Genomic DNA, 25,748 nt, shown 5'->3' with positions numbered 1-25,748 from the left:
AGTGGTTTTCAAGATATTTCTGTCAGAAGTGGGCATCTTATGCATAGCAGCATATCCCAGACAGAAGGTGTTGAAATCATGCTCAGATGAAGGGGCCAGCGCACGAAGACAAACTTTTTCCCTCACCACTCTCTCTCCCTTCTCCTCTCTCTCTTTCCCTCACCACTCTCTCTCCCTTCTCCTCTCTCTCTTTCCCTCACCACTCTTTCCTCCTTCTCCTCTCTCTTTCCCTCACCACTCTTTCCTCCTTCTCCTCTCTCTTTCCCTCACCACTCTCTCTCCCTTCTCCTCTCTCTCTTTCCCTCACCACTCTTTCCTCCTTCTCCTCTCTCTTTCCCTCACCACTCTTTCCTCCTTCTCCTCTCGCTCTTTCCCTTCCAGCTCCCAGCAAGCCTAGTTTCATCCACTTCAGCGAGTTGACCACCACGTCGGTCAACATGTCCTGGGGGGAGCCGCGCCATGCCAATGGCATCATCGAGGGCTACCGCCTTGTCTACGAGCCTTGCACACCTGTCGATGGTAAGACACACACACACACGTGCACACACACACACACATGCATATATATATATACACACACACACATACACACTTACACACACGCGCTCACACACCCACACACACACCCACACACACACATACACACACACACATACATATACACACACACACGCATATATATATACACACACACACACATACATACATATACACCCACACACGTGCATATATATATATACACACACACACACACATACATACACACTCACACACGCATACATATATACACACATACATACATACATACATACACACTCATATTCTCACACACGCAGGCATAAACTGCCACCCTGGAGCCTGAAAGGCTGGAAGGCGGTGACTTTGTTTGTGAGCCCTTTCATTTACCCCGATAGCTTGCTTATAGTGAGGGAGATCATTTACAATCAAAGGCTGACGATGTCGCCGCCGCGGTCTTTGACTGGCGTCTTGATACGTTACAGCTGGATAGGTCCGGGCCGTTCCTGTGGCCACATAGATCTTTACTGAATTGGACTTGTTTTTCACAACTTCCTCTCCCTCTCATTGAGTGAAAGCACTGCTAATAGCTCGGCTAAGTGTGGTTGGGCCTCTAGATTCCTCAGTAATTGGGAGCAGACATGACAGAGGTAGAATGGGAATTGTAGGCAATGTGGGGATTAGGACACGGTCCGGGGAACGGGACACAGTCGGGGGAACGGGACACGGTCGGGGGAACGGGACACGGTCGGGGGAACGGGACACAGTCGGGGGAACGGAACACAGTCGAGGGAACGGGACACAGTCGGTGGAACGGGAGAGGGTCGAGGGAATGGGAGAGGGTCGGGGGAACGGGAGAGGGTCGGGGGAACGGGACACGGTCGGGGGAACGGGAGAGGGTCGGGGGAACGGGACACGGTCGGGGGAACGGGACACGGTCGGGGGAACGGGAGAGGATCGGGGGAACGGGACACGGTCGGGGGAACGGGAGAGGGTCGGGGGAACGGGACATGGTCGGGGGAACGGGAGAGGGTCGAGGGAACGGGACACGGTCAGGGGAACGGGACACGGTCAGGGGAACGGGAGAGGGTTTGGGGAACGGGACACGGTCGGGGGAACGGGACACGGTCGGGGGAACAGGGCACGGTCGGGGGAACGGGTGAGGGTAGGGGGAACAGGACACGGTCGGGGGAACGGGACACGGTCGGGGGAATGGGACACGGTCATGGGAAACTCCAGCTTGTTGGCCTGTAATGGCCCCTAGAACAGATGGCCATGTGGTTGATAGACACAGCTGGGACTGGGGTATTTGACTGCCATGTAAACACATCTACCGGCCAGCCTCTCCATGGTATCCAAACCAGACATATCCAGGCCTGGTCTGTAGATCCACAGCAGCACACAGTTTCACAGGGCAGCAGACAGTCACAGTGCCATGTGTTGATCAGGAACACTCACACTCATTTACCTCATGTAGTGAGTGTTGTGAGATACTGTTGGGCGTGCGTGCGTGTGTGCATGCGTGTGTGTGTTCAGGAACACATCAGTTGTTTGTCTATACATGTATGTATATGTTGTGTAGCTTCTAGCCAGCAGTATTCCGAGCTTCAGTGTTGTCCCTGTACAGACTCCTCTCCGTCTCGTCCTCGCCACTCCACTTCAGGTGTTAGTAAGATAGTCACAGTGGATGTGAAGGGCAACGCCCCACTGTGGATGAAAATTAAAGATCTGGCCGACGGGGTGACGTATAACTTCCGGATCCGGGCCAAAACCCTGACCTACGGCCCCGAGGTGGAAGCTAACATTACGACCGGACCTGGTGAAGGTGCGTAACGGGTTGCAGTCTAGGCTGTGACTCAAGTAATGGTCCAGAGTTAGTAGAGGTTGTTGGGTTTCATGGTTAATCCTGTTTGAATTCTTGTATTAAACACACAGACAGGTAAGCTGTGTTTAATTGTGGAGTAAAATGCTTAATCATTGTTTAGTAACCTAAGGCTTTAGCTCAGCAGGCTGTCCCAGTCCCGTGTACAGCTGTTCCCTCTTCTAGACTCTTTATCATGCTTACCATGTTCTCTGCTCTGCTTACTAGGAGCCCCGGGCCCACCCGGAGAACCCTTCATCTCTCGGTACGGCTCCGCCCTCACCCTACACTGGACCAGTGGAGATCCGGGTCGAGCCCCGATCACCCGCTACGTAATCGAGGCTAGGCCTTCCGGTGAGTCCTGGCAACAGTAGCCGGTCAAAAATCAAACGTCTTTATCCAACACAGTTTCACAGGATTTCTACACAAATTCTGTATTACAAAATCATGACATGCACACGTAAAAGGCATTTTTTTAAAATACAGGACACGATTTTCTAGTGATCGTAAAAAACTAAATGTTCTTAATGACTCATATATGGATCCAGTTGTAATGTATACTACGCAGCTTTCTTTCAGCTACGCAGCTTTTCTTTTCAACAGCTTCAGTTTATCATGTGTATTACACAACATCTTTATAATGCATTTAATACAATACGTTGGCTATTGATCCCACATTTACTGTAACCAGTTTGCACAAATACTGCTAGATGTTTATTTGGAACACATTTGATCTGGGAATGGATGGGAATACATTTATAGATACGTGTGAGGTCACAGAAGAATTAACTAATTAATTATTTATTACCGACTCCTGCAGAAAAATGGTGTCATGTACACAGAAAGTGGTTGCCTACGGTACAGGGTTCACCATAGGACGAATATCGTGTCCTACACACAAAACAAACTCATTTCTAATAAGGAATTTGTGTGCATGTCACAAAAACCTGTGATACTGTGTTGCTTTACCTGGTTGTTATCAGTTGCCTGGGGGCCAGTACGTATGTCGTGTTCTTTGAAATACTTTGGTTTTCGTTCACCTGGTACCAGTAAACAATAGAGTAGGCCCAAAACATCTAAGCCTAATTACGACTTTAAGTGTACTGGACGATATTATCTTATTTCCTCTCCGCCTTCAGATGAAGGACTGTGGGACATCCTCATCAAAGACATCCCGAAGGAAGTGACATCATACACACTGAATCTGGACATGCTGAAAGAAGGGGTCACATATGACTTCCGGGTCATTGGGGTCAACGACTACGGATACGGCTCCCCCAGTCCCCCCTCACCCTCTATCTCCGGTGAGTTACACTTCCTGTTACATCCTACTAAATATGGGGAACCCACAAAATTATTGGTCAGTTTACGTATTCATCTGTTATCATCACACCTGTGTTGTTTTCAGCCCAGAAAGTGTCTCCGTTCTACGAGGAGTGGTGGTTTCTGGTGGTGATCGCTCTGGTGGGCCTGATTTTCATCCTCCTCCTCGTCTTCATCCTTATCATCCGAGGCCAGAGTAAGAAGTACACCAAGAAGGCAGACTCAGGTAGGCAACCTGGGAAACCAGCACAGAACCATCAACGACATGTTCTCTCGGAAATATTCACCTCACGTGTTCTGTCCATGTACAGCACCGCCGTCTGGTTTTTGATTGAAAAACCCAGAATGGCACATCTGAAAGTAGTTTATAAAATGACAGCTCTAATGTTTTCACAATTACCTAAATTCTTAAAGAGCGCTCCGTTGTTCCCAGGGCTAGAATAGCGAAGTGGCATGCATGACATGTGCCCCCTGGGCCCCTGAAATCCAGATAGCATACGACAGCAGAAAGTGTAGAATTGCACAAAATTTGGTTTGTTAAACTCTAAATGTTCTCTCATCCTCATGGCAACATTTAAAAAATAGCATAGGGACATTTACTAATGTGTTTTCTTACTGACAAAATGTAGAGGATGTAGGATTATCTCTGTACTGTAGCAAATGTAAATGTATTCAAATGTTCAATTAAAAAAGTTACAGTTGCTTTTTTAAGTCTGCTCATCGGGACACTAAATTCACTAGTCCAGCCGGGATGGTTCGTCTTTCCTTGCTGTAAGAGGTCATGTAAATAGATCCAGCTGACCACAACATAATGATCAAATCCAATTATATCCCGTTTTACATTTGCCGCTGTCACAAAGTGCTTTGCATTAAAAACAGGCGGACAAGATAACAGGAGACAATTGTCCATTTGCCCATTGTTTAAAAGCAAAGTGGATCAATAGTCCAGTAAAAGTGGCTTTGTTCTAACATATAAGCCAATCCTCATTGATCCAGGCCAGGGGGTGTGACTCGTGCCCCAGATCCGATCATGCCGGCCTGCCAATCTGCCGAGTCACAACAAGGAGAGGGGGAGGGAAGAAGGACAATGGGAGGAGTAAGGGGTGAGGAATGACCGGAAGAGAGGTCACACAGTTACCTTTCAGGGCCCTGTCAGCGTTAGTGTTTAGTGTTGCACTCAGCGTTAGTGTCCTGGGGGTCCTGTATGGGTCGAAGCTCAGTATACAGGGCTTTGGTTGGGCCGGGAGAGACAGGAAAATGTTTTGTCCGGGGTACAAAGACCTCCTCTCAGACCGCACACCCTGTTGAGACACCACCCCTCCTGTCCCCCCTATGCTCCCTCTGAGATCATACTAACCAATCGGAAGGACTCCAATGTTTTTCAAGGGAGACCTCTAACTGACCCGGGTGAGTTTTGGCCCAAGTCTGCAGTCAGCAGGCAACAGGAATGAACATGAGCAGTAGAGCATTTGGTCGCTTCGTTCTGGGATTATAAGCATGATTCTGAACCTGAAGCTCAGGCCTAACTTTTTTGGTGTCTAAAGTTCACTGTGGGAGTTGGGTCTCGATTTCAGCACTGGTGTGGCCCTGACTTGCAAATTGCGTTTGTGTTCCCACAGTGGACTAACCTTCTCCCAGTTTCTTCCTACCCCCACCTAGGGAGCCACAGTAATTGCACCTCGCTGCCCCTGTCCCACGGGGAGGTGGTCAGGTTGGACGAGGGACGTTTCCCCGCTCTGGAACTCAACAACCGGCGCCTGTCGGTCAAGAACTCCTTCTGCCGAAAGAATGGCATCTACACACGGTCAGTAACACACACATACACAATTCAAAAGAGCAGTTAATTTTAATATGAAAGTGGTACAGCGTAACAAAGTATTTCATGCCAAAATTACATACACTATATGGCCAAAGTTTCATGGATACCCCAATAATTATTGAGGTCAGGTGTTTCAGCCACACCCATTGCCCATAGGTGTATAAAATCCGGCACATAGCCATGAAATCTCCATAGCCATACATTGGCAGTACAATGAGTCGTACTGAAGAGCTCAGTGACTTTAAACATGGCATTCTCATAGGATGCCACCTTGGCCACAAGTCAGTTCATGACATTTCTGCCCTAGTAGATCTGCCCTGGCCAACAAGTGCTATAATTGTGAAGTGAAAGCGTCTTGGAGCAACAACAACCTAGCCACAAAGTGGTAGACCACACAAACTCACAGTGTGAGACCGCAGAGCACTGAAGCACAAAGTGCATAAAAAATGCCTATCATCTGTTGCATCACTCACAACAGAATTCTGAACAGCCTCTGGAAGCAACATCAGAATTGTGGGTCAGGAGCTTCAAGGAATGGTTTCCATGGTCGAGCAGCTGTACGCCTCACATTAACATGTGCAAAGCGTCGGGTGAAGCGGTGTAAAGCACACCGCCACTGGGCTCTGGAGCAGTGGAAACGTGTCCTTTGGAGTGATTAATTAAGCCTGATGAATCTATGTGTGGGGGAAGGCAGGAGAACACTACTTACTGGAATGCATAATGCATACTATAAAGTTTAGTGGAAGAGGGATTTTGGTCTGGGGTTGTGTTTCAGTGTTACGTATCCTGGCTGCTGAGTTCTAGTGAAAGGTCATCTTAATGCTACAGGATACAAAGACATTTTTCAAAATTGTGTGCTTCCAACCTTCTGGCAGTAGTTTGGGGAAGGCCCATTCCTATTCCAACATGACTGTGCCCCTGTGCACAAAGTGGGGTTCATAAAGACATGGTTCGACAAGGTTGGTGTGGAGGAACTCGAGTAGCCTGCACAGAGCCCTGACCTCAACCCCATTGAACACCTTTGGGATGAATTGGAATAGCGACTGCAAGCCAGGCCTTCTTGTCCAAGACATCACAAATACTCTTTTGGCTGAATAGGCACAAATTCCCACAGAGATGCTCCAACATCTTGTGGAAAGCCTTCCCAGAATAGTGTCCGTTGTTATAGCTGAAACGGGGTCCAACACCATTTTAAGGCCTATGGTTTTGGAATGGCATTTTCAAAGTCATATAGGATGGTTGTATGTGATGGTTGTGTGTCCACATACTTTCGGCCATACAGTGTATCTTTTTACTTCTAAATATTATAAATAGGAATGCATTGTAATAAAGTATTTACTGCTCTGATAGCTTGCTACACAAAGAACTTCAAGTTCCCACTTTCTATGAATTTGATTGACCTGGCCTATTGGCAGGATTCCTTAATGTATTTCTTCCTTCCTTGGAGCAGTCAGTGGGGCTGTTGAACATGCTGCCAAGGCTGTAGTATGGACTCAAGCTGCTAGGATCAGCCTTCATCCGGTCCCCTTATTGACATTCTTGTTTGCATGCAGCTGACTTGCCCTTGAACCGGCTTCTGCATGCGTTCTTTGTGTGTTTGTCTCCGGCTCAGACAAAGGCTTCTTATTTATTATTGTACAGAACCGACCATCTATCCCTGTTCTAGGACGGCGCTCCTGCTGTGAGAGTTGAAGAGCGCACACGACGTGACAGTCGTCATTTAGAGTGTGAGAGCAGAACAGCGAATCCCATGTCCTTCAGACAGACAGCGCACAAGGGCCATGACAGCGGACAGTTTTTTTGTGTTGTTTGCTTGTTGACGAAACGCAGTGAATGCCCTGTGACACTGTTGGTCTTGCGTTGGGGGTCGCCGACTGGCATCTAGGTGGCTGGGATATATGGAAAGGATGGCTTTAGAGTCTACTTCTTTCTGGAAAACCAGAAAAAGCGGTTCTGCAGTGCACCTCATTATTGTGGAATATTTTAGATGGATAGAGGGGGATGGGAGGAAGTTCTGGTCTCTCCCTAGACTAACCCAAGAGGCCTGGGACTTGGATCAAAAGACCCAGGTCTGTTCTCTGTCTCAATCCACTTTGCCGGCAGAAAATAGGAGGCCTCCCTCGGGGGAGAAGAGAGGGGAGCGTGTGGGGTGTCGAAGGGCCTAGGCGAGGGACGGGGAGAGAAGTGTGGGTCGAGGCGTGGGAGACAGAGTTTGGGGAAGAACGAGGAAGGGACCTGGGCAGAATACAGTACTGCTTAATGACTTTAATAGCCTTTGCAGCACACCGGAACTTGAGGGGTTTAACCCTGCCTCCGACCCCCAGGCGCCTCTCTCCCTTCCCTACCCTCAACCCTTCGTCCTCTCTCCCTTCCCTACCCTCAACCCTTCGTCCTCTCTCCCTTCCCCCTACCCTCAACCCTTCGTCCTCTCTCCCTTCCCTACCCTCAACCCTTCGTCCTCTCTCCCTCCACATCCCTCAACCCTTCGTCCTCTCTCCCTTCCCCCTACCCTCAACCCTTCGTCCTCTCTCCCTCCACATCCCTCAACCCTTCATCCTCTCTCCCTCCACATCCCTCAACCCTTCGTCCTCTCTCCCTCCACATCCCTCAACCCTTTGTCCTCTCTCCCTCCACATCCCTCAACCCTTCGTCCCCTCTCCTTCCCCCTACCCTCAACCCTTCGTCCTCTCTCCCTTCCCCCTACCCTCAACCCTTCGTCCTCTCTCCCTTCCCCTACCCTCAACCCTTCGTCCTCTCTCCCTTCCCTACCCTCAACCCTTCGTCCTCTCTCCCTCCACATCCCTCAACCCTTCGTCCTCTCTCCCTCCACATCCCTCAACCCTTCGTCCTCTTTCCCTCCACATCCCTCAACCCTTCGTCCTCTCTCCCTCCACATCCCTCAACCCTTCGTCCTCTTTCCCTCCACATCCCTCAACCCTTCGTCCTCTCTCCCTCCACATCCCTCAACCCTTCGTCCTCTTTCCCTCCACATCCCTCAACCCTTCGTCCTCTCTCCCTCCACATCCCTCAACCCTTCGTCCTCTTTCCCTCCACATCCCTCAACCCTTCGTCCTCTTTCCCTCCACATCCCTCAACCCTTCGTCCTCTCTCCCTCCACATCCCTCCTCTGCATTTCAAGTAGATACGGTGCTTCACCGTGGTCATACGGCTCCTCGTTACGCCAGGCCCCATCCTTTGGTTTGAAAAGCCTATTTAGTGTCTTCCAAACGCTTCAGCCAATCACGTGGCCTACAGAAAGTTGAACAGGGCTGCATTTACAAAGGAAGCATGAACTGTGCTTAGAAAAGATAGAGGGTGTAGTTCTTTGCTGGAAGAGCAGCGGGCGGGATTCGAACCCATGCTGCAGCAGTGCACACGTGCACCGGAGGCAGCGGTCTGGAATGCAGGAGTGGGAAAAGAGATTGTTTAAACGAAGCCCACGTGACATGAATGGGTGAGACAGCCGGATTGTGTTGCCTGTGAATTTATTCATGTCTCTAGAACTCACCCTAAACTGCCCTGCTCAAATTTCCTTTACAAATCTATTTCCCTGCTTCTGGTTTAGCGTGATATCCATGAAAGACAAAGAGTAATTGATGTGGACTGGGGAATATAGACTAGTCCATCAGAGACAGACTGGGGAATATAGACTAGTCCATCAGAGACACAGACTGGGGAATATAGACTAGTCCATCAGAGACACAGACTGGGGAATATAGACTAGTCCATCAGAGACACAGACTGGGGAATATAGACTAGTCCATCAGAGACACAGACTGGGGAATATAGACTAGTCCATCAGAGACACAGACTGGGGAATATAGACTAGTCCATCAGACACAGACTGGGGAATATAGACTAGTCCATCAGAGACACAGACTGGGGAATATAGACTAGTCCATCAGAGACACAGACTGGGGAATATAGACTAGTCCATCAGAGACACAGACTGTTGAATATAGACTAGTCCATCAGAGACACAGACTGGGGAATTTAGACTAGTCCATCAGAGACACAGACTGGGGAATATAGACTAGTCCTTCAGAGACACAGACTGGGGAATATAGACTAGTCCATCAGACACAGACTGGGGAATATAGACTAGTCCATCAGACACAGACTGGGGAATATAGACTAGTCCATCAGACACAGACTGGGGAATATAGACTAGTCCATCAGAGACACAGACTGGGGAATATAGACTAGTCCATCAGAGACACAGACTGGGGAATATAGACTAGTCCATCAGACACAGACTGGGGAATATAGACTAGTCCTTCAGAGACACAGGCAGTAAGCATCTCCACAGGCCTTATGCTGCCCTTGAATCACACACACACACAAACTGATTCATTTCAGTGGATAGAAACAATTTCCTAACAGATGTTTTTCTGCTTTGCTTTTTTTTCTCAATGATTGGGGGATGCAGAGAAAGAAAACTGGGGTCTTTGTCTTTGACCCGCACTCTTAATACAAGTTCCTAACATCCCTATCGGTTCTGTTAGCGAGGTTAGTTAGCCAAGCGGCTCTCTGTGAAAAGCGTGTCTTTAATTTTCCTGTAGAAGGGGTCCTGTGTGTGTGTGTGTGTGTGTGTGTGCGTTCGTGCGTGCATCCCGTGATCTGAACTCGTGGAGGCCCAAAGCCTCAGCCATTCCAGCAACAGCAATAATCTGGGAGATTGAGATATGGAGGCTAAGGGAAGATCAGAGATTGAAGAGAACAAACCCAATTATAGGCTGGAGCTTAATGTAGCATTCAAATGCAGCACCGTTCACACACCCACCCACCCATCCATCCATCTGTTCATCCACCCATCCATCCATATATCCGTTCACCCATCCACCCACCCTTCCCATCCATCCACCCACCCTTCCCATCCATCCACCCACCCTTCCTTCCGTTCACCCATCCACCCACCCATCCATCCGTTCACCCACCCATCCATCCGTTCACTTCACCCATCCATCCGTTCACCCATCCATCCATCCATTCACTTCACCCATCCACCCGTTCACTTCACCCATCCACCCGTTCACTTCACCCATCCACCCGTTCACTTCACCCATCCATCCATCTGTACACTTCACCCATCCATCCATCCGTTCACTTCACCCATCCATCTGTACACTTCACCCATCCATCCATCTGTATACTTTATCCATTCATCCATTCACTTCACCCATCCACCCGTTCACTACACCCATCCATCCATCTGTACACTTCACCCATCCATCCATCCATCCGTTCACTTCACCCATCCATCTGTACACTTCACCCATCCATCCATCTGTATACTTTATCCATTCATCCATTCACTTCACCCATCCATCCGTTCACTTCACCCATCCATCCATCCATCCATCTATCTGTACACTTCACCCATCCATCCATCTGTACACTTCATCCATCCATCTGTACACTTCACCCATCCATCCGTTCACTTCACCCATCCATCTGTTCACTTCACCCATCCATCTGTACACTTCACCCATCCATCCATCCATCTGTACACTTCACCCATCCATCCGTTCACTTCACCCATCCATCCATCCATCCATCTATCTGTACACTTCACCCATCCATCCATCTGTACACTTCACCCATCCATCCGTTCACTTCACCCATCCATCCATCCATCTGTACACTTCACCCATCCATCCATCCATCTGTACACTTCATCCATCCATCTGTACACTTCACCCATCCATCCGTTCACTTCACCCATCCATCTGTACACTTCACCCATCCATCTATCCGTTCACTTCACCCATCCATCCACCCATCCATCTGTACACTTCATCCACCCATCCATCTGTACACTTCATCCATCCATCTGTACACTTCATCCATCCATCCATCCGTTCACTTCACCCATCCATCCGTTCACTTCAAACATCCATCCACCCATCTATCCAGCTGGCCTTCATCTTCTATTTGGGAGGATGAGATTGCTGCTTTCTGTTTGAACTGCAGTTCAGTGGATCTCCTTAATCATCTCCCTAATCAATGAGTACCCACCGAGCATGTGAGCTTTAATTCCCGTCATGACCCCTCAAGATCAGAGGGTTTATTTTTAGAGCTTTCATAACTACTTCATCCTCACTCAAAGACAGGGATGCCAGGTCTTACTGTTGCTGTTTCTGCTTTCCAGCTTGACGCACGCCATGTTTTTTCTTTACAAAACAAAGTTGGATTTCTCTCTATCCCTCTCTTCCTCTTCTACTTTCTCCTCTTTCCCTCTCCCTCCCTCAATCGCCACTCTCCAGGTCTCCTCCCAGGCCTAGCCCAGGCAGCCTTCACTACTCCGACGAGGATGTCAGCACCAAGTACAACGATCTAATCCCTGCCGAGAGCAGTAGCCTGACCGAGAAACCCTCCGAGATATCCGACTCACAGGTATATACTGGCAGGAAATAATTAACATGTTATTGTTCTTAACTAACTGGTTAAATAACAGTTAAAACATGTAAAACATCTACCCATCACAACCAAAACTCAGTCAAATAGTTGAGCAGTTAATGAGAAGCCTGTGTCATGTCTTTGGCAGTTATCTTGTCTTTTCCCGTTCTCACCCTCCCTCTTCCTGATCTGCTGGTGAGAGCAAATATGTTATCAGGAAGAAAGGTCAGTCTCAAATGTGTCACCACTAACTAGAGTGGCCCCGCGCTGACAGGAGACAGACGACGTGACTGGTGATTCCCCTCTGACCTCTGAGCTTCTTGTTTACAGCTCCGTCTCACTCTGGGTTTTAATATGAGTTATAATCCCTCCCATGGGAAGGAAGTTCAGCGCCTACGTCCAATCACCTCCTGTCCTGCGGTTCCCGGACGGCTCCGGGACTAATTCATTCTCCGACTCAAACAGGAAACGCTGTCTTAATCCAGAGGGCTTCCACTCCCTTAGTTGAGTTAGCAGGGTCGCGGACACCCCAGCGCGTGGAATGGCCACACTTTCAACAGGGCCGGTAGACGAGAGAAGGAGCCGATTGTGATGAGGAGAAGGAAGGAAAGGGGTGACTGGGAGGGAAAGTGGGGAGAGTAACGAGGCGATTGGGGGAGGGGCGCGGCTGACCCGGCCTCAGTGCCACGCCTGTGGTCACATCTGTTTTCCCACACCCGGTGGACCCCGGCTCTGGGTCTCTCCTCTGTTTTGGTCGGATACGTACGTGGTCACGGCGCCGTTCCAACCTACTCTGAATAAACAACCGCTCCACTCTCCTGGGAGCCACAAACTACTGTTGTCCTTTCCCCCCCCTCGCAATGGACACCACTGTTTACCTGACACCAAGGCAAATAATCGGGACTCTGGAAACCATTGTACAACATCTGTCTGTAGACCTCTTGTTAGGAGAGCTGCCGATACAGGGTTGCCACGGGAGACACACACTCATTTGCCTATGTTTACACGAGGAGTTTACGTAGATGTGAGGTTCGCCGTTCACAAAGGATTTTCAATTATGTATTTGGTTACTGTACCTTACCATCTCCTCTGATGGGCAAGGTTGTCTGGGGACAGATAATTCATGTACAGCAACAGTCAAAGGTTTGGACACAATTCCCCATTTGTTTCAGTGGGTAGGTGTGTCTGAACGTTTGACTGGTACGGTACGTAGTTACAGATGTGCTGGTCTCTAGTGAACGGTTACTATTGTCAACCACATACAAAAGGAAGTCTATGTATTATATCCCTGACCCCAATCATCTCTCTACACCTGTAGGAGAGGCTTGTGTACACGTATCAGATCTCTGCTCCTCAGGGCATTGGGTGAGGTTCTGTGTCTGTGCAGTAGCTGATGGGAGACAGCTCCTATAGTAGATTCCCCATCCCAACGGCTGTGACAGTCAGTACCTCAGTAGCAACTGATTTTTGGTTTAGGTTAAGTGTCTTTGGTTCTGTTCACACAGATGGCCCAATTTGGATCTCTTTTTTATTTTTACCACTAATTGGTATTTTGACCACTTACATCAGATCTTCTCACATCAGCTCTTTTTCAGAGTTGATCTGATTGGACGAAAGGTCCGTTAGTGAGATTGTGATTTTTGGGCTACTTGTGTAAAGGCAGACAAAGTTTTGTGTTCTCATAACCTAATAGAAAAATATCTATACCCACTCTATCTTGACATTTGTAGTTCATAGTATGTACTTGTTTGCCTACACCTCCCATGGTCCCTAGGTTTACACTAGATAAAACAGACACAAAGTCAAAACTGGCATCAGTATGAGAAGAAAAAAGCATTTGGTAAATTTAAGGAAAGTGCTAGGCACAGGCCTTTCAGGCTTTGTGATTACCGCTGAGTTTAAGATTTAAATTAGATTTCTAGAAGATACATTTTAGACAGGGTTTACCATAATTCTTTGTGACTTTGTGACTGTTTAGAAGCCAATCTGGTCCCACAATGTTCGTCCAGCAGTCATTAACACCTGCATGTACCTCACCTAAACCGGCGTCTCTGTGTCAAACCCCCAGGGCAGCGACAGCGAGTACGAGATGGATCAAAGCCGGGCCGGGCAGCAGAAGGCCCACAGCTTCGTCAACCACTACATCAGCGACCCCACCTACTACAACTCCTGGCGCCGCCAGCAGAAGGGCGTCTCCCGCCCTCCGGCCTACGGCTACTCCCAGCCCGAGCCCATGCACCCCGTCTCTCACCCTCTGGCGGAGCAGGACGTCCAGCCCGCCGCTGCCACCCCCAGACACCCTCCACCCCTGCCCCCACTACCCCCCCTGCTGCCCCGGGCCCTCTCCCCGTCCCCGCAGCCCCAGGCCCTCCAGATGGGGCTCATCCAGGGCCTGCCACCCCAGGGTCAGGCCACCCTGTTCAGGCCGAAGGGAAGCCGGACTCCCACCCCCTCGCTGCTCTCCTGCTCGGTATCGGAACCTACCGGGCAGCACGGGACCCTCCTGTACAGCAGCAGCAGACCGCCAAGCAGTCTGGGCTGCTCCGCCGCGCAGCAGCCACCTACCGCGGGCTTCTCCTCTTTCGTTTGACACGCGCTCAACACACTCCTTCCAATGACAGCCGGAAAAAAACAACAAACGACAACCCAGAGATGGACTGTTTTTATACCCGATTCACACTACAGGGCCAAACTCCAACCGGGCTGAGCCGGCTCGGGCTGTATGCTTTCTTTTTTTTCTTTTGTCGTTCAGCACGGTCCTAGTCGCCCCGGCGGATGTGTGACCGGGTCGGCTCACTTCACCTCGGCTCGTTTTGGCTCGCTAGCGTTAAACCGGGTTTTATTTTGTTGTCGTTGGTTTTACTCGTCATTTTCATTTTCCGATTGGTTGTTTTTCTATTCTTAACGACGGCGATTCTTGAGAGGTGTTTCGCTCTATACGATAGTAAGCATCGAGGATAGTGTTTGCGCTTTCGCCTTTGTAAAGGTGTGTGCGTGCGTGCGTGTGTGTGTGTGTATGTGTGCTCGCGTGTGTATGTGTGCGTGCGCTTGTGTTTCATAAAAGAATAAGAAAAAAGACAATCATTCAGAAAGGGAAGTTTCTGTTGCTCAGCACAATGATTTCATTTTACCAGAAGACATCCATGACGCAAGGAAGAATCTGAGAGGCTGGCAGGAAAATGTTGTTTTTTAAACAGAGATGAGTATTTAAAACGAAGAGGACAATGCTGCGTCACAAATGGGTAGTCAGTGGACTATTGAGAGTGGCTTACAGAAACTGACATGCAGAAGAGAGAAAAAAATACCCTTCCTAAAATGGGGAAAAGACTAAAAAAGGGGCAGGCTTGAAATGTAAGGACAAACGCAACGCAAGAGAAATATGAACTGTGACACTCGTGCAAAAGGAATTTGCGACCATTGCTCTTGATCCGCTACAATGGCTTCAACACATTCGATGTTCTTTTCACTTAAGCCAAAACATTTTTGCAATTGCATATGTACATAATGTAATAGGTATTTGTCCCAGTCATTTTGTTGAACAGATATTTATTTCTTAATGGTATCTATCAATCGGCTAAAGCGCTCCACGTTTTTGGAACACCCCAGCTGTTACGGTAATGCTATCGATCACATTAGAAAGCTATGGTTAATGTTATCAATCACTTAAAAAAGCATTGGATAATGTTATAAATCACATTAAAAAAGCATTGTGGCACCTTTATTGGTCTGGTTGATGTGCTAATTGATTGATTCATTTGTTCATTAGCAGAGTGTTTTATACTGTACCAACTGGAGCTACAGAGCTGTTTCCATCTGCACATGCAGTAGTAGTTGTCATGAATCATGTATACCCTATTATAGTATATTCACTCTTATTCAAGCCTCTATTTCCTTACTCCTTTAACCGCCTTATGACTTATGACACTACAGCATCCTGTGGCTAAAAATTACATCAAACTATTTCCTGAAAATGAGCCACTTATTAAGAAATCTATTGTAGTTAGTCAATCTTTATTCAGGTTACAAGATTCCTTGTTTCAGAAATAGCAAAACGAGGCTGTTAGTAATATTATCAAACGTGTATCATCCTACAACAGGCACCATTTTTATCATATTGTAGCCCATAAGTTGGCAAAACTGCTTCTATAGTAGGGCAGGGTTGGGTAGGTTACTTTTTAAATACACTCCGTTACAGTTACAAGTTACCTCCAAATTTGTAATCAGTAACGGAACTTTTTGATTACTCAAACTCAGTTACGTAATCTGATTACTTTGTGGATTACATTAATATTAAGTGGCATTAGTAGAAAAATAGGAATTGCCTATAACCAATTGAACACCTTTTGCACGATCAATCAATGTTAGCAGTGGCGTTTTTATATGTAAGTAATTGGTGGGGCACAAACCATTCGAAATATAGGATACATACAAGTAAAGCTACAAAACTCCCTCTTGCTACTGATGTGTTTATTTAACATCAACAAACAGCGTGGCTGCCGTCAAAACACTTTTAACGACAGAGTTTCTACCAGGTGTACCAGGTACACATATTGGAGAGAGAGAGAGACCTTCTTGTGTAATTGCTCTCCTTCTCACACGTAAAATTACCACTGTCACATTTACAAACCTAAATTAGGAATGCAACCAAGCTCAGAAACAATATGCCTACAGGGCCATATGCAAACAGCAATGAGCTCAACACCACTGAAGGCCACAACGAAGTGGAAAGACAACTTTTTAGGGATACAGAACCATTCTACAACCTTAATAGATAAGCATGGACACACTGACACTCATCACCATCTAAATCAATCGATCCAGCACAAAATATGACCAATGCATGGACCTGCACCCCAAAGGCAGGATGATAAAATGTGCTTTCACTCACCAAGGCTGAAGGCTCACTTGAAGAGAAAGGTGGCACGGTGGTACTTCCTCTGGGCAAATGTTCTATTACTTTGGGAATGAAGTCATGTAGCTGGTGAATCAGTTGGCTTTCAATGGACAACATGGCCAATGCATTGAGTCGCAGCTGTCCCATTGTATTGCGGGTGAAGGTTTTTACCCTATTCAAGATGGAAAAGTTCCTCTCTGACTCGGGTTGTCGTCATAGGTGTTGTTAAGATACTTTTCAGCAGAGTGACGGTCTCAGCAAAAGCCTCCTCTAGGTTGTTCTTATGGATGGATTTTAACAGAGACAGGGCCGTCTTACCAGTGTGAAGCTCAGTGTGGCAGTACAGAGTGGTCAGCTCAGACTTCAACTTTTCGTAATTTCCTAAAGGCCATAGTTTCACCGCACAGACAAGCTCAGATGTAGGGAATGACAGGAAAAATTGTGCGAAGAGCGAGTTGTCAACCCGTTTGGCAGCGATCAGGTGGTCACTTTGTGAAAACCTCCGTTCCTTCATCACCGGGGCTGTGTTGGTTACTCGTCGGCCTGGCTCATCTGTTCCATCGTGAACGGTGGCAGCCTATCCATCAGTTTGCTTCCACATTTTCTGGACATTCTCCCGGGTGAGTGCACAGCTAATCCCAGATGCATCAACGCTCCGTTTTTGCAGTGTTGTATAAAACATCAACTTCTGGCACTTCATACATACAGTCTAACAGTTTGTTTTTTACAGTGCTAGATGTCCCTTTGAAGATGGGCTGAGCATCATAGTGTCTCTGAAGTCTCGAATCGCCCTCACACAGTCTCGAAAATGCATCTGAATATTCCAGGATTCAGGGAGCCCACCTACTCATCAAGCCCCTGCAGCGCGGTTTCACATTTTCCACAAAGTTTAATACGTTATGATCCGACTGAGAACGTACCCGTTTTCCTCCACCTGTTTTTTATGCTGCTCAATGGAGCGCCTGTATGCACTATCAACTTGGGCTGCGACATTTACCCTTCCATATAAGCACAATTTCACAGCATTGTCCAAATTACCCCAGCTGCTCTCATGTTTTGCAATCCTCTCAGAAAGATGTTTCAAATCTTTGTAACCCGTCCTCAACCAAGTACCATCTCCACCAAACAGCAGACATGGAAAACAGAAGAGTTCCTTCTTTCAAATGCTAACCGTTAGCCATTTTTTCTTCAAAAACCACTCTTTGTTAAACCAGCAGTTACTTTTACCAGCAGTTTGAGTGATGACAATATCCCATGGCTGATGGTACCAAGTCGCTTTACTTCAAGTTTCTCCTCCAAATTAAGGGTTTCAAACCGGTGCTCGAGTATGAAATCCACTTTATTCATTTTCTCAAATGATCTGGGGTTTGTGAAGCAAACAAGCTTGCTAAGACAATCTACTTTGACGACTAATGGTGGAGCCAGACAGGACAGACAGCCAATCAGGTCTGAAATATGAAATGACACTGTAGTGGGGCTACCGGCTGTCAGCCCCACTTGGCATCAAATTCCACATTGATCACACTAACATTCTGAGCATGTGTATTAATATTTTCACATGTACAATGTACATTGCATTGTGAGAGAGGCTAGCCCCACATTCACGCTTAGCCTATGGCCTACTATGGTGAACTCGAATCGGCAGAAAGCAGTCTGAAGCAGCAAGGTAGGGACCAATGAACATTAAATAAAATCCTAACACAAATGATATGCAATTTATGAAGATGCTATATTCATAGGTAATAAATTATAGGAAGTAATCTTCAAGAAATAAAAATAACATAATTTTGTTAAAGTTCTTTCTGTTGACAACAGGTGGGACTGTGACCCACCAGCCCCTAATGACCAGTCGCCCCTGAATGTTAGAGTTTACATTGCTGGCCAAAAACAGAATTAGCATTTTACCTTATGGGTTATGTTGGAAAGGGTTCCTAAGCCATTGCTTTCTACTTCAATATGATAAATATGCTAAATGTCTGTCAGATATTCAGTCATTCCAATTAATCCAATAACCCTTGATCTTCCAGAATCTTTCTTTTTATCTGAACATAACCCAAACTAAATCTAAGGATGTGTTAAACTATGATCTGTTATTTGTGTTTTGTTCATGTTTTTTATTGCTTCAAAACATTGAAAAAAGGGTATTGGATATTAAAAATCAAGATCCGTAGCTGTACGCGAATACACTAAATATGTATTAGTCTGATGTTTTGCTCCACAACCACCAACATTGTCAAAACGTTGCAGAAACCCCAGGCAAGTGAATGCACGTTCGCAATCATGAACAAACACCCGCACACATATGTTTTACCCGCACAAACGTAACCTGGGATTATAGGGCCACTAGCAATGGATTTTCAAAATGCTAATTAAAGAAATAAACTGTGATTATACATCTGCACTCTTAGCTTAAAGTCAAAGTCGTCAGCAGCCAATGATAACCAAAGAACACAATTTTCTGAGATTAAAAGCAAGCAGAATCACATGGCCTACCTGTATGTACGGAGTTGGGGTGGCTGCGTCAAATGTAAATCATCAACATTTTCTCCTCAAATATTGTGATACATTCATATAATGTTTTATCTTGAGGGCAGCAACAGCTATTTAACAAATAGTTGCCTAATATTCTAAACCATTCCTGTCTGAAAAAGATATAACCCCAGTTAGGCCTATTACGCCTTTCATTGAGAAAGATGCATTGATTAGTAGATAACTAAATCGTCTAATTTTAACCAACCAAAACCGGAGAAAATTAAACTAGCGCTTCATTATCTGGTTATGATGATCACACACGCACAGCTGAGGTGCCCAAATGTAATTTGGGTTCAAATAAAGATTATTTTAAATATTAAACAAAAAAATCAAACATACAACATGTCATAATAATTTCACGCATCTATTCTTTTTCAGTTGAAGTAACCTAAGAAGTAATCATAAATATTACAGGTGCCCCAACGCACTGTAGCTACAGTGGGGAGAACAAGTATTTGATACACTGACGATTTTGCAGGTTTTCCCACTTACAAAGCATGTAGAAGTCTGTAATTTCTATCGTAGGTACTCCAGAAAATCCAGAAAATCACATTGTATGATTTTTAAGTAATTAATTTGCATTTTATTGCATGATATAAGTATTTAATACATCAGAAAAGCATAACTTAACATTTGGTACAGAAACCTTTGTTAGCAATTACAGAGATCATACGTTTCCTGTAGTTCTTGACCAGGTTTGCACACACTGCAGCAGGGATTTTGGCCCACTCCTCCATACAGACCTTCTCCAGATCCTTCAGGTTTCGGGGCTGTCGCTGGACAACACAGACTTTCAGCTCCCTCCAAAGATGTTCTATTGGGTTCAGGTCTGGAGACTGGCTAGGCCACTCCAGAACCTTGAGATGCTTCTTACGGAGCCACTCCTTAGTTGCCCTGGCTGTGTGTTTCGGATCGTTGTCATGCTGGAAGACCCAGCCACGACCCATCTTCAATGCTCTTACTGAGGGAAGGAGGTTATTGGCCAAGATCTCGCGATACATGGCCCCATCCATCCTCCCCTCAATACGATGCAGTCATCCTGTCCCCTTTGCAGAAAAGCATCCCCAAAGAATTATGTTTCCACTTCCAGGCTTCAAAGTTGGGATGGTGTTCTTGGGGTTGTACTCATCCTTCTTCTTCCTCCAAACACGGCGAGTGGACTTTAGACCAAAAAGCTCTATTTTTGTATCATCAGACCACATGACCTTCTCCCATTCCTCCTCTGGATCATCCAGATGGTCATTGGCAAACTTCAGACGGGCTTGAACATGCGCTGGCTTGAGCAGGGGGACCTTGCGTGCGCTGAAGGATTTTAATCCAAGACGGCGTAATGTGTTACTAATGGTTTACTTTGAGTCTGTGGTCCCAGCTTTCTTCAGGTCATTGATCAGGTCCTGCCGTGTAGTTCTGGGCTGATCGCTCACCTTCCTCATGATCATTGATGCCCCACGAGTTGAGATCTTGTATGGATCCCCAGACCGAGGGAGATTACCATCATCTTGAAGTTCTTCCATTTTCTAATCATTGCACCAACAGTTGTTGCCTTCTCACCAAGCTGCTTGCCTATTGTCCTGTAGCCCAGCCCAGGCTTGTACAGGTCTACAATTTTATCCCTCATGTCCTTACCCAGCTCTCTGGTCTTGACCATTGTGGAGAGGTTGGAGTCTGTTTGATTGAGTGTGTGGACAGGTGTCTTTTATACAGGTAACGAGTTCAAACAGGTGCAGTTAATACAGGTAATGAGTGGAGAACAGGAGGGCTTCGTAAAGAAAAAGTAACAAGTCTGTGAGAGCCGGAATTCTTACTGGTTGGTAGGTGATCAAATACTTATGTAATGCAATAAAATGCAAATTGATTATTTAAAAATCATACAATTTTCTGGATTTTTGTTTTAGATTGCATCTCTCACAGTTGAAGTGTGCCTATGATAAAAATTACGGACCTCTACATGCTTTGTAAGTAGGAAAACCTGCAAAATCGGTAGTGTATCAAATACTTGTTCTCCCCACTGTATGTTGTATTGTAGTAATTTTGCAGAAGCTGTTTTCCATAACAAGTTGAACTTGAGCACAGTCCTTGTCCTCTAATCTAACGGGCACTCGGCCACCTTTCTGCGCACTACAAGGCCATACTATCTACAGTAACATTGTGCCTACCTCTGGCTTGTTTTTAAGATTAGTTAGAATGTCAGAGACGCGCCTCAGCAACAGTACTTTAAGCTACAGCTTCCTTATCCATGACCTTGTAGAGTAAAGCCCTTAAAACACTTAACAGCAGTATCATGGGAATTTCCCCATCTTTTGCAGGTGGTGTTCAATCAATGGGTAAATAAATGACGTACGGCATTAAAGGGATAGTTCAAGCTGTTGGCAATCCTACCCTGTGTCTAATTCCCAAGTCAGAAGAACACTTGGAGGCCGTGTTCAGGTATCTGGGTGAAGATTGTTTGGAAATTGCTAACTAATCTGTGGTTTCTGCTAGCATATCAACTTATTTGCATGTGCAGATCAAATTTTACACTTGTTAATTTTTCCATATGCAGTTTACATTCCAGTGGTTATCGAAAACTAGCCGATTGTAATCTAAAGTCGGGAGGTGCTTGTGCGACAAGCTGAATTCATATGTGTTTTTATTTTTTTATATACATCAAGGCTCAGACAAACATAGCCATCGTCTATAAAAAAATTTCGCTGTTCAAACATAACAATTGCCACCACCCACAAATTAGCTAGTTAGCACTCTCCACTAATTTAGTTTCCACTTTCAATTGCTCGGTGTGGCCCCTAGCTGCCTGAAGGCTTTGGCCGAACTAATATGTGTAGAACGGACACCAAGTTAGAGTGAATCATTGACTGGAGTAAAGATTGGGAAGTAGTTTGTGTGGACCTTGCTAACTGTCTCGCGTAAGTCAGCCTGTCAAAAACACTTCTGAACTATTTCTCAATGTAAATCGATGGACATTTGGATAGCATCTGTGCTATGTGTCATCAACATGAATCACAGTATGGCTAAACTAAACATATCAGTTTTGCTTCGCCATTAAACTAGCGCTGTGTCCTGTTCGCTTTCCTTTTTATAACATGCTTATTTTGATAAGTTACCCATAAGACTCTCTTCAAAAGTATTACACAATATAGAGAATAGGTTTCCTTTTGACAAGTACATTGAGGCTAATAGGCAGCAAGTTGACCTGATTCATGTCGTCCACAGCAGAGAAATAAAGGAGCGTAGAGGATAAGTCATCCTTATCTGGACCAAGTACGCTAAGAAACTAGGAGGAATGGAAGGGGGGGCAGGAAACGGCCTGGAGTTGGCCTGGGGATAATCTCTTTATTCAAGGCCGGAAAAAACATTGATCTTTAGCAAATGGTAAGGAGAGAGAGGGAGACAAGGAGCGCTGAGAGACAAAGAATTAGAGTGGAATGGGGTCGAGCAGCCTCCTTAGACTATAGTAGGGAAGAGAAGGACAGATACTTGGCAGTTTTAAGGACAAGAAAGAAAATCATTAAGGCAACCATAAACCCAAACAAGAAAACACTGCACTTGGCTGGAGACTCTCATTATAAAACAACTGACAACCAGGCCGGGCCGGATGGAGAGAGAAAGAGTCCTGGAACTCAGCCAATAAGAAAAGGAAATGGCTGTGAAATATGACTGATGGACATTGGTTGTTTAAGTATACAGTTTTTCTCTCTGTGAATTTCATCACATAAGAAAACAGTAGGAAACTATGTGTGTGTTTGTGATTTCTCTGTATGTGTGTCTTGGGTTTGTTTCATCACAGAGGACATGGGTTAGTATTATAGTGTGTTCCTGTTTTCCCAGAGAAAGGGAGGTGGGAAACTAGAGGGAGGGTGACAAGAAGGGATGGAAAGAGAGAGACAGAGAGAGAGAGAGAGAGAGAGAGAGTAAAGGGTGACAACAATGACCCTCCGGCTAAATCCCATCCATAGATCCACAAAAGAGAAAGGGAGAGGGGAGAGAAGGGTGGGGGTCGGGGGAGTTGAAGTTAAGTGCTTGTCGCGATTCAGGAAGTCAACCATGGATCTATTGGAGAAATGTAGTTAAACACCAACTAATGATTAAATGAATTGCTGACTCTTTTTGACAAATGATCTAAAGGTCCCTCTTCAACCGGCATGTCTGTGCGGGGGTCCCAATGTACTCTGATAAAGAGAATGTTCTACGTACTGAAAGTCTGCGGCGGACCGCTAAAATATTTTCAATTTGAAGAACTCTCAACGGTCCCTCCTGGGAACCTTTTGTTTTTAGAGAGTGTGGTGCTAATTGGGTATAACCATAATCTGTAATAGCCATGTGATCAGAAACGGGAATTGGTTCTTAAACAGCCAGCCAGGTGTACGTTCACGTCTTGACCCTTTTCACCTCTGATAATCATAAAGCCGTTAACGCAGACATTCCATTCTGTAGCCGAACCCACTGCCCTGGGCTCTGAGGTGTGTGTGTGTAGTCATTCTTAACCGTCTGGACTGGTGGGTTTTATTTCACGGATCATTTCCACTGTAGACATGCTGATGACTGTTACTCAGCCTGGGTCTATTGATCCATCTAGAACACACAACCTGAGAGAAGCTGGCAATCTGATCCTTAAAAATGACATGGGGAAAACTAAAGCCAGCTAAAGTCAAATAACAAGTCTGAATACCTGACGTTGGCAATAAAATTAACGTTTGGATTAGGAAAGTTGACGAGAGCCTTGAACTGGAAGACCTCCACTAGTTTATACATCTCTTGGTGTTTGTTTACATATGGTATCTGAAGTGTCCATTTGACATCTAAAGATAGACCTCGTATGTCAAAGCTTATGACTCTAGAGTAAACATTTAGCAAAGCAACATGTTTATACTGCAATGATCAATGGGGTTGTATCTTGCAGAAGGAATGCATCTTGGAATGTAATCTACAACAATTTACACATTTTACATATACCAATCAGCCATAACATTATGACCACCTCCCTAATATTGTGTAGGTCCCCCTCTTGCCACCAAAACATCCCTGACCCATCATGGACTCCACTAGACTTCTGAAGGTGTGCTGTGGTACCTGGCAGCAAGACATTAGTAGTAGATCAATTAAGTCCTGTAAGTTGCAAGATGGGGCCTCCATGGATCGGACCTGTTTGTCCAGCACATCCCACAGATGATCAACTGGATTGAAGTCTGGGGAATTTGGAGGTCAAGTCAACACCTTGAATTTGTTGTGTTCCTCAAACATTTCCTGAACCATTTTTGCTTTGTGTCAGGGCACATTATCCTGCTGAAAGAGGCCTATGCCATCAGGGAATACCATTGCCATGAAAGGGTGCACATGGTCTGCAACAATGCTCAGGTAGGTGGTACATGTCAAAGTAACATCCACATGAATGGAAGTACACAAGGTTCCCCAACAGAACATTGCCCAAAGCATCACACTGCCTCCGGCAGCTTGCCTTCTTCCCATAGTGCATCCTGTGTTCTCCAGGTAAGCGACACACACGCAACCAGCCATCCATGAGATGTAAAAGAAAAACGTGATTCATCAGACCAGGCTACCTTCTTCCATTGCTCCGTGGTCCAGTTCTGATGCTCACATGCCCATTGTAGGTGCTTTCGGCAGTACAGGGGTCAGCATGGGCACCCCGCCTGGTCTGTGGCTACGCAGCCCCAATATGCAATAAACTGCGATGCACTGTGTGTTCTGACACCTTTCTATCAGTACCAGCATTAACCTTTCCAGCAATTTCAGCGACAGTAGCTCATCTGTTGGATCGGACCACACGGGCCAACCTTCACTCCCCACGTGCATCAATGACCCTTGGCCGCCCATGACCCTGTTGCTGGTTCACCGCTTCTCCTTCCTTGGACCACTTTTGATAATGTTATGGCTGATTGTTGTATTTCCTGATGCTGCTCTTTGAAAACATTGTGCTGAATAAAAAATCTAATAAAAATAAACAACTAACATGCTTGTTATGAAAAGATAGTTTAAAAAAAAAAACAGAATTTAGCTATTCATTAATGATACTATTCATTAGTATACTATTCATTTCCTTAGTAGGTGACATCAGAGGTTATGTGAGAACCAACAATGTCAGCCAGATTGCTAGTTTCCACCTTCCCTACGCCCAGTGCTATAGGCAGACTGGACATAGACCGCAAGCAGGGGACCTGCGATGGCACCAGTTATACGCCAGGTATCCAACCTCAACCGGGCCACTTTTATATATCTGGTGGTTTCCACAATCCAGGAGACTGACACCCGTGGTATAGACAAGCCATAGTCATAAGTTCATTGGAAAGCAGCAAGGAATTTCTGTAATGTCAAATTCAATCTGCTCAAGATTGACTGCCATGAGGATAAGTTGTTTGTGATTTCAATGATTCAGTTTCCCAATGTTTAAA

The 25,748-nt window shown here is 46.0% G+C and overlaps 1 protein-coding gene across 4 annotated transcripts in view; it reads left to right on the top strand.

Annotated features, from left to right (window-relative positions):
- Positions 1-15,628, top strand: part of sdk2a (sidekick cell adhesion molecule 2a) — a 189,201-nt gene extending 173,573 nt beyond the window's left edge. The window contains exons 38-45 of one of the 4 annotated variants that reach the window (XM_029123816.2): positions 382-519; positions 2,180-2,341; positions 2,606-2,731; positions 3,517-3,681; positions 3,786-3,926; positions 5,360-5,504; positions 11,786-11,915; positions 13,987-15,628. In XM_029123816.2, coding sequence (XP_028979649.1) covers positions 382-519; positions 2,180-2,341; positions 2,606-2,731; positions 3,517-3,681; positions 3,786-3,926; positions 5,360-5,504; positions 11,786-11,915; positions 13,987-14,508 — 1,529 coding nt within the window. In that variant the 3' untranslated portion in view covers positions 14,509-15,628. Of the gene's footprint in view, positions 1-381; positions 520-2,143; positions 2,342-2,605; positions 2,732-3,516; positions 3,682-3,785; positions 3,927-5,338; positions 5,505-11,785; positions 11,916-13,986 lie in introns of all 4 variants that reach the window. The other 3 variants (XM_029123815.2, XM_029123814.2, XM_029123813.2) reach the window with 3 other exon arrangements.
- The last annotated feature ends 10,120 nt before the right edge of the window (positions 15,629-25,748 follow it).

This window comes from Esox lucius, chromosome 11 (assembly GCF_011004845.1).
Source record: "Esox lucius isolate fEsoLuc1 chromosome 11, fEsoLuc1.pri, whole genome shotgun sequence".
NCBI lineage: Eukaryota > Metazoa > Chordata > Actinopteri > Esociformes > Esocidae > Esox > Esox lucius.
Note: the sequence above shows the minus strand (reverse complement) of the source record. Positions and strands in the feature narration are given on the sequence as shown.